The sequence below is a fragment of the Dreissena polymorpha genome, chromosome 7, assembly GCF_020536995.1.
Source record: "Dreissena polymorpha isolate Duluth1 chromosome 7, UMN_Dpol_1.0, whole genome shotgun sequence".
Taxonomy (NCBI): domain Eukaryota; kingdom Metazoa; phylum Mollusca; class Bivalvia; order Myida; family Dreissenidae; genus Dreissena; species Dreissena polymorpha.
This window is the reverse complement of record NC_068361.1, coordinates 9,769,496-9,779,541: the sequence shown is the minus strand read 5'-3', so window position 1 is coordinate 9,779,541 and position 10,046 is coordinate 9,769,496. Positions and strand designations below refer to the sequence as shown.

At 33.7% G+C, this 10,046-nt stretch overlaps 1 protein-coding gene across 3 annotated transcripts in view; it reads right to left on the bottom strand.

Moving 5' to 3' along the window:
* Positions 1–1,248: 1,248 nt before the first annotated feature.
* Positions 1,249–10,046, bottom strand: part of LOC127839028 (uncharacterized) — a 13,503-nt gene continuing 4,705 nt past the window's right edge. The window contains exons 2-7 of one of the 3 annotated variants that reach the window (XM_052367163.1): positions 9,310–9,555; positions 8,248–8,367; positions 7,013–7,105; positions 5,673–5,786; positions 4,669–4,773; positions 1,249–1,548 (exon numbers count right to left, since the gene is read on the bottom strand). In XM_052367163.1, the coding sequence (XP_052223123.1) occupies positions 4,714–4,773; positions 5,673–5,786; positions 7,013–7,105; positions 8,248–8,367; positions 9,310–9,555 (633 nt within the window). In that variant the 3' untranslated portion in view covers positions 1,249–1,548; positions 4,669–4,713. Of the gene's footprint in view, positions 1,549–2,662; positions 3,790–4,668; positions 4,774–5,672; positions 5,787–7,012; positions 7,106–8,247; positions 8,368–9,309; positions 9,556–10,046 lie in introns of those variants that run through there. The other 2 variants (XM_052367162.1, XM_052367164.1) reach the window with 2 other exon arrangements.

Below are 10,046 nucleotides of genomic sequence, written 5' to 3'. Positions count from 1 at the left end.
TTTTTAAAGACTATTTTGCGTAACAGAACAAATACCTTCTATATCACTACGCATGGTTAAATTCGTTTGATTTTAAGCGCTTTTAAGAATGAATTAAAATTATTTTTAAGGTTATTACATCTATTTATGTTAAATGTGGCGTTCAAAAATTGGGATAAATAGAATACTTACTAGGATAGCGTTGAATACAGCGAAGTTTATGTTGCTCGGCTCGAACATCGAAAGCGCTCGCCAAGGCTCGCGAACCCGGCGTTTTAAGCCTCGTAATATAAACATCTCTGGCGACATCAAACATGCTATCTGGCCTTATCCCAAGTTATTATGAATTATTTAGCGAGAAGGCGTACGCATGGCTGTATTATAGCGTACCACAGGCAGCAGCTATAATCAGTTCATTTACATTTTTTCATCAAGTCCAACAATACATACATTAACATACAACACTATCTTCTTACATGTCAATGTGTTAAACTCGCTCAAAGGCTTAAAATATATCATTAATAGTAATTACATAAAAGCAGTCATGACACCGATACTGCTATAAATGTGGTCGTCTATTTCTTTCCTTAAACAAGAAAGTGATATGAAAGAACTATCGGGGTTAAATATATTATACTTACCGGCTGAAATGAGAAAGTCACATGTCAGCGGTATCATCAGTAGCAGTATTGAGACGGGCGTAGCGAGGACGACAGGGACGGTGAAGGCCAGTCTCTGCATACACGCTGTGCAGGCCATGTAGGCGACCAGGTATCCTGAAATGATCGACATCCAGGAATGCGTCTTATGCACCAAACGCACATCAAAGGCTTACATTAAGGAACGACAACAGCTATGTTGTTGCACATTTGGCTCATTTATGAACAAAACATGGTTGATGTTTGATTAAATGGCATACACGCGATTTAAACGAACTCAAGAAATGGTGTACTTGAACGTTGCATGTCTGTAATACACCATAAGCATGTAGGCGATGAACACATTTAATAAAATGAAAGACGATGGCTAATAGACAAATGTTTGATAACATTTTTTCTTCTTGTCAGGGCGAATATGTCATGTTTCCTTATAGCGTTTTTATGTATATGTATATGTATAAACCTAATGGACACCTTACTTTTACCATTGCCTGATACTAACCAAAGCTCTTAAAACAGCGTGTATTAAAGAATATGATTTATTGTATAATGGTTAAGCTTTGAAAAATAAGCGTGTATATTATGCTGCCTTACCGACTGCGCTGCCAACAATATTTACTGTGAAGAAGTAGATATCATCTCTCGTGAATGTGCATGTATATTTCCCTAATCCCGACCAACCGCTGTTGAAATCTGATAGTGCTGGTTGATTCTCAAAGAGCAGGAAGAAGAACAGTAACAGTAAGAGCGCCATAGTAAAGATGATCTTAAAAAACGATATATAGAAGATCGTCTTCCACGGTTCCGGCTTTTTTAGGCTTGCATCGTTAGTACCCGGCTGTTTGGAGTTGTATGCCTTGAATTCGTTGTTTTCTTCTCTTGGGTGTCCCGAACCATAATCAGACCGGATCTTACGAGGAAACATTTAATAAGAGACATGTGTGAGTTGTAAATAACATCCCTTGTCATATAAATTCAACGGTTCATCTACTAGCAAGTAGGTTCATCCAGTTTGATACCACGTATTTTATCGTTGGGTCTCGTTAATATTGTTATATGTGTTAAATGTCTCACTTCTTTGCTATATAAAAGGCTTTTTTCGCGCAATAGTGGTCTGTAAGTGACAAAGCTTCATGCAGCTAAAAGAATTGTTGTTGTTGATTCTTTTTTGCAATCATGTTGTTGCAACCCGAAATATACTCAATTTATCGGACGAATAGGCCATAATCTAATCAAATGGCATACGGTAAAACCGGTTTAGCGCAGTATGGTGACAGTATAATATTTACAAAGCGATAATTCAAAAGAGTTAGAATGGCATGACCTCCTCTATACCACAATGTTATGCCGTTGTATTATAAGATTATAGCTTAAGTTTCTTGATTCATTGGTTTGACTGCCGTTAATCTATGGTAAAAAGATTTGTTTTAAATCGATCACAAAACTCTATGTATGGCAGCATGAGAAGGCGATATACTAACTTTAAAAGGTTCAAGAAAATGTTGATTGATGAGTTCATTTAACACCGTGTTAAAGTTACATGCCAGCACCAGACAACAAATGTAAGAGGGTTGTATGCAGGGAAGTCTGACAGACAGTTTTGTATTGCCTTTGGGATTCTTGTACCGGGCGTGACTAGAAAAATTCAATTAGTTATCAGCCTGCATTTTTCAAAAGATTTCATTGAAATGAGATGAAAAACACAAGAACCATAAACGGTACATACAATTTCTTGGTTATCACCTTGTTAATGTGCAGTGTTAGCTTGAAACTATTGCCTGTGGCTGTACCTTATTACACATAGTATGTTATATAAAAGTTTATTGTCTTATATTTTATTAATAATTTGAATAAGCAATGACCTACTGGCAAAGTAGTATGCCGGTTGCGTATGTCATTCCCTTTTTATTTAGATTTTTATATATAAATGTCCGCTATGCTTATCAAAATTAATAAACTCATAACGCATCGACCACTAAACTTGCTTAGTTATATCTGCGCAGCTTGCTGACCACTAGTAAGTGCTTAAACTTTAACTGACTACATGTATATCCTTTTCCATTCCGAGGTATTCCCACAACAGCACTGTGGCCACTACAGCAAACAAAACTTTTTCGGATAGTTCAATTTTTTTTCAAACGGAGCTAGCCAACCTGTTTATCGCAAGCTTACACGATTGTTTATGTTATGTATCTTAATTACAAAACACTTAACAGAAAGAACCCATAACTGACGCCAAATTGTTGACAAAATATCTATTTAAAGAATTTATACTTAAATGGCCTACTTTTTCAGAATGTTTGAAAACCAAGTTTTCAACTGTACAATTAAGTCCATAAGATATTGATGAGCAATAAAAACACCTCCTAAAACCTTACACCATTTTGTTTTTGCAAAACCTGCTATATTTTTTGCTGATTGCGCAGATTCTGTTTAAATTGAATGATCTATTGGATAGAGTAGATATACGTACATGAAAGTGTATAAAGAAAACTTGGCTTAATGTTTTAAATGCATCAACTTACTTGGTAACAAAATATTATAATGCATATTTTAAATAAACTGAACTCCCCAGTTAAATTCTCATACAAACATGAACCTTTCGTCGCGGATTCGGGGTCCGTTCCAAATAGTTTTTAAAATAAAATATTACAATCTTAACTGATGCAGACACTGCTTCATTTACAAGCGAATATTATTGATGTACAGCAGACAGTATTCTACTAGAAAACAACATACTGTAGTTATATTGATATAACCTTTCTTGATGGTCTTCTTTATGTCTGATGTGGTTATATATTGACACCCTTCAAATCATCTACCACGGAAGATCTACTTTACAGTGATGTTTCATAAATCCACAATAATAGTTCTATGATTGTTAAATATGCGTTTTATTTATGGATTGTAAATAAACTTATAACACATATAAAAACAGTATACGTTTGGTAACCTCAAATCATCGATGGTTAATTAATGTGATAAACCGTGTCCACTTTGTTTCATAATCGTCTGTTGTAAAGTGTTCTAACTCGTCAACAGGCAGTTTAGGAAAAAAATTAATACAATACGGATTCGCGGAGTTTAGAGGATACGATTCGGAACTAGGTTGGGGTGGGGTTTTATTTGGCGTAGTGGGCTCAGGCGACTTCTGTTGAGCAAGAGTACATGTAAGGTCAAAGTTTAGGAATACATATTGTACGCCTTATATCCTTTTAAATAAATGTGTGTGTGCGAAGTGTTTGTATTTAAAGAACTGCTAAATATCGCATTACAAATCAAAATTTAAATGCGTAATAACAGATTTGTCCGTAACATGTTAACAGGAAATAGGTATTTAACACAGGCGCAATTATCATACTACCAAGTCAGATTAACTGGCATCACGTGGAACAGAAATACTAGCAATTGCAGAGAAATAAGCATGAACGGAATGTTAACATAGTGTGTGAAAGAAACAACATATTGCCCCATATTGTCCCAAAGCCAATAGGGTTCAAGTGTTCTGATGTATACATATTAACAAATATCATACCAAATATTAACAGCATACTTAACAATCAATATGAATACATAAGCCCTATAGTTGCGTCACTAAACAACATTTCAAAACCAGAAAGAAATAAAAAATTATTTCTCAAATTTCAAGTTTCAAATTATCCAATAATATCTATGAGATAGGCAACATACAACCTGAACAGTTTGCCAATTCTTCAATGTATATAAGGCTGCTATATTGTCTTTGCTGGTTATAAAAAGCCATATTAAATTGTATTATCGATAAGTAAGGTAGAAAATAAACAAAACATTGATTGAAATATAATATTATAATAAATATTTTTAAATTACAATAACGCTTCTTTTTATAATCAAATAAAAACCTTCACCTTTCCATGCTGAATGATCTAGTTTACAATTAAAATAATTAAAATATATGATAAACCTTGACAACTTCTACATAATCGTCGGAAGTGAAACTTATTAATCCCCCAAAATGCAACACATTATTTGGAGAGAAGTAATACAATACCTGATTTTTTGAATTGGTCGGAGTCGTGTTGCTTCTGGAATGGGTTTAAGCCTCAGTTTTTGGTTCCCTTGGCGACGCACGTTCATTCGTCTGTACATCCGGTGTCTATGCAAGGTCAATCGTCAGGAATAAGTACGTTTTATAATCCTTCTTGTTTTGACGTAAAAGGATTTTTTAAGTGTTTATATTAAAATTACATTGTAGCTATCGTGGGATAAATAAAAACACATGTTTAAATATGTAGTTAAATAGATGTATGTTGTATTGTACACTGCACACAGGCATTCAACAAAGGCGCAATAATATTGCCATCGGACTATTAAGTCAAGTTAAGTTGCATCACGTAAATCATAGATACTAGCGATAGCAGAGTACTAAGCATGAAAGTAATGTTTACTTATTATGTGATAGAAACCACATGCATGTATATACTCAAAAGACAATAGGGTTCAAGTGGTCTGATGTAAACATGTAAACAAATATCATAACAAACATAAACAGCATACTTAACAATCAATATGAATACATGTTCCTCATAGTTACGTCACTTTACAACATTTCAAAATCAGAAAGAAATAAAACATAATTTCCAAAATTGAAAGTTTCAAATTATCCAATTTTATCTATGAGATATTGATGAGCAGTAGACAACATACAACCTGAAATTTCTTTGATTTATATAAGGCTGCTAAGTTGTGTTTACTGGTTTCAAAAAGCCATTTTAAATTGTATTATCGATAAGTAAGAGTAGACATACCTACGAAAATAAACACAACATTTTTTTTAATATAATATTATAATCAATATGTTTCTGAAATTTCAATAACGCTACTTTTTATTATCAAATACAAACCTATACCTTTCCATGCTGAATGATCTAGTTTACCATAAAAGTAGTTTATATATATGATGAACCTTGACATTTTTTTCAAAATCGTCGGAAGTGAAGCGTATTAATCCCTGAGCTTACAACACATCTTCAGCTGAGAGAAGTAATACAATACCTGGTTTGTTGACTTGGTCGGAGTCGTGTTGGGACTGGATTTGATTTGAACATCAATTTTTGGTTGCTCTGGCGACTCACGTCCATTCGTCTTTTCAGCCAGTGTCCATGCAATCTCAATGGTCAGGAATAAGTACGTTTTACAATCCTGATTGTTTTGTCAAAAATGAATTTTTAAAGTGTTTATAATTAAATTACAATCTAACTGTCGTGGGGATAATTAGAGACATGTTTAAACATGTCAAAACTATTTGTCCTTTATAGTGTTTACTGCACACAGGCATTCAACAAAAGCGCAATTAACGTCAGGACTACCAAGTCAAGTTAACTTGCATCACGTGAACCATAGATAATAGCGATAAAAGCAGATTATTAAGCATGCAAAGAATATTTTCATATTATGTCAGAGAAACCACATACATATATGTGCCCCAAGGCTGATAGGGTTCAAGTGGTCGGAAGTACACATATAAGAAATAATCAAAACAAACAGCAATAGCACACTTAGCAAGTCATATTAATACCTCGTAGTTAAGTCACTTTAGAACATGTCAAACCAGCAAGAAAAGCAATACTTTCTAAACTTTCAAGTTTCAAAGGATTCAATTCCAACCATGAGGTACTGATGAGCAATAGACAGCATCCAACCTTAACAGCTTGCAAGTTTGTCGCTTTAGTTTTTGTTGGTTTTGTAGCGCAATTTTTACTTTCTATTATCTTAAGCAAAGGATATACATACTGAAGTATATTAACCAATCTGAGCCAAATAATCCATTTCATCTTATAATTTGAAAGACGACATTATAAGATGTATTACAAATAATAATAGCGCTGTTTAATCACATACCAATGTCAAAGTTTCCGAGCTGATTGTGTCCGTTCAAAAAAAGTTTTGAATACATAATTACACACTATAATGCTGCTGACAAAACTTTCTTTGCAACCTAATGGTACTGATGCACATCAGACAGTACACTACCATAAAACAGCAACAAATGTATAAAAAAAAACATTAATATTGAAATAATCACTGATCTTGATATTCTACTTTATAAGTATCATGATTATATTTTTAAACCCTCCAACCCATCCATCGCCAAACGATCCATTTACGGTTAGATATTGTAAAACCAATTTAACTCTTACTATGATATTTAGGTAGGCGTTTTACGTATAAATATGTCTGTGAATTTATTATTTTTTTAAACATAGCAAACAGTATATGTCTCGTAAACTCAAAAGCATCAAAACAAGTTTAATCAATATGATTAAGCTTTCCACATTTGTATACTCGTCTAACGTGAAGCGTATTAAGCCGACAATAGACATGTGCTACAATACCTCATTCATGGATGGAGAAGGGGTCGATTTGGTACTGGTTTGGGATGATGTGTTATTTGGTGCCGTTGTCACATCCATCTCCAATTCTTTACTCTGTACAGCCGGAATTTATGCAACGTAAAAGTTCAAAAGAAAGTATTATATGCCTGTTTTCTTTCGAAATAAATGTATTTTTAAAGAGTTTATATTTTAATGACAAGATTATTGTTAACTACGCATAGACATTCAATAAAGGCGTGGTTGACTTCAGGCTGCAAATTCAGGTTAAATTGCAACATATGAAGCATATTGACAAGAGATAAAGACAGAGTAATACATTCAATGACAAAGCCATAAAACGACTGTTTTTACTTAGTATGTGAAATAACCGACCAATATGCCCGAAAGCAATTAACCTGGTCCAAGTTGCAGTTACATGTGTGTGTTGTCATACCAATTACAACAATCACACACAACACTCAATATGCATAATCCTTAGTTGAGTAATTTAAGTATCTTTAGTATCAAAGTTTTATATATTTTAATTCCACTCATTATATACTGATGAGCAGCAATCAAATAAAACCTGAACAGCTTGCGAGTTTTCGAAATGTGTTCTTTTTTGCGGATTTCCTAAAGCCATTTAAAATTGTTACATTTTAAGGAACGGGTAGACATAATTAAGTGTTCTAACAAAACAAAGCCATATAAATAAATGAACCAAATTATTCGAAACAAAAACAGTAGCATGCATAATTCAAATAAAAATAACCCCTTTAGTAAATATTATACACGCCTGAACGGATGGAGCGTCCTTTCAAATAGCTATTTTATAATACATTATAACGCACTTAAATTCTGCTGATAATACTTTCTGTGTAACAGCAGAGCAGAATGCTTGCTACTAACAAGTATACAATATAGTAGAATGTATGCTTATTGATATAGTCACTAATCTTTATAAAATTATGTTAATGTTTGCGCTCTGATTATTCATAATAACTCTCAAAAGTGTCCATCTCCATATGATCTTCTTTAAGGCGAGGTTTAGTAAAATTCTTGCTGTGATTGTTAAATATGCAATAAATTTAATAATTTATTTTAATTTATGTAAATATATAAAGAAACAGTGGTCTCGTGACCTCAAAAGCATTTATAATGGTTAAATTATATGAACACCTAGTTCAAATTGTCTGTAATGAAACTTATTAACCCGTCAACGGAAATTAAACGTTCAGGGTCAAGTACTACAATACCTGTTTATCGGATTTACTCTCAGGCGACTTATTGAGTTGTTCTTGTACAGCCGGAGTCCATGCGAGCGAAAGACTCACAATTGCAACTGGAACCGACCAAGTATCCTTCATCTTTTCACTCTAAGGTGTTAGAAAAAAAACACGACAACATGTTAGGGGTAGATCATAAATAGCGTCAACAGCAGAGGTAATATTAAGACCAAATAGTATGTTTGGTTGGTAGCTTAACTAAATCATGATGCTTAGCATGCAATGACAAGCGCTTAATGTAAATGCATTCATGGGCATACTGCAAGTTAGCCGATATGCTTCCAAGCTAAAAATATCAACTGATTGACGCTTAAATTTGAATTTAAACCTCGGAAACGGGCTTCGAGGTGTATCACGTTTATTTTTACTCTTGCATTTTGTATTTTGTTTCTTATTATTTCGAAGTTATATTAAATTTATAATTAAAATATTGTATACACTATGTTTGCTAGCCGATTCATCCGTTATAATTTGACATACAGCATAGAACCCGAAATGCTTCCACACGTAGAATATCACTGACAAATTCATTGTTTTTTTAAGATTTTTAGAAGGAATAAAACGACAATATTTCAATGGTGATATACATAAGGAGATTTAGTATCATATATGTATTGACCTTAACAACGTTAACAGCTGCTCCAATGGAAGCCAATAAAAAGCGACATACTTTTTGTTTAACGACAGACGCCCCGTAAACCCAACACAAAATCTACGAATGTAAAACAAACGGTCTATTCAGTGCGTGTCCATTTATGTATAAACTTATGACAAGAAAACGGCATTATTCAGCTTTGAGCTCAGTGATCATCTAAAGCTATTTTTTCAACTTACCGTGATAGTATCTACATACTATGTTTTATTATACAATTATTCAGTGAATAATTCCCATAAAAAATAAAAGTTTAAATTTTTGAGCAGTGTGATAAGTTTGCAAATTCAGATGGGTATCATTGTCTTAAGGCATCATTTTACATACGTTATATATAAGACTAACTATGGAAAACCCCAAAGGAACATACAAATTCACACCTTTTGTAGAAGCCAGAAGCAAATGACAACAAAAGCGCTGATGAATGTGAGGCCAAATGTATTTCGCAGAATTGTAGTGTTCTTCCCTTTTTTGACGGCCTCCCATAGGTTATAGACCGCTTGACAGAGATGGACACCGTTCATCAACAGAATCACCGTACAAGGCTGGTCCATGCCTTTGATTCCAGGGATGTGAAAGGCAATTAGGCACAGGCCGAGGGCTTCCAAGAAACTCACACAGAGTCCCTTAAACAAAACGTTAATTTAAGATGCTGTTCAAATATAGGTCACTTCGTTTGCTAACAGAGCTGCGCCGCAAGAAACAACATGACGAAACGAACGTAGTTCATGTTGAGCATATATTGTACAATATTCATATTGGGTATTTAGACCGTTTGTTTACACTATAAAGAAGCTGGTTTAAGATTTATAATAACGTGTACATCACTTACTAGTGAGATGCAAGTATGGTTTTACATGCTCTTTAACAGGGCAACTTATGAGAGAAATTGTATAACTTCTCACCTACTACTAACGAACATTGTTGGTTCTACATACATATAACATGTAACTGTTCAGAGATTTAGTATTACTTTTAATCCTTTTACCTATAATAAACAATGCTGGTACTAGATGCGCTTTATGGAAAATGGAAAATGAATCATAATTAAGCCATCATTTACGAGTGACGAAAATTGCTGTACATTACAAAAGGTAGCACATGTATGATACCCAAA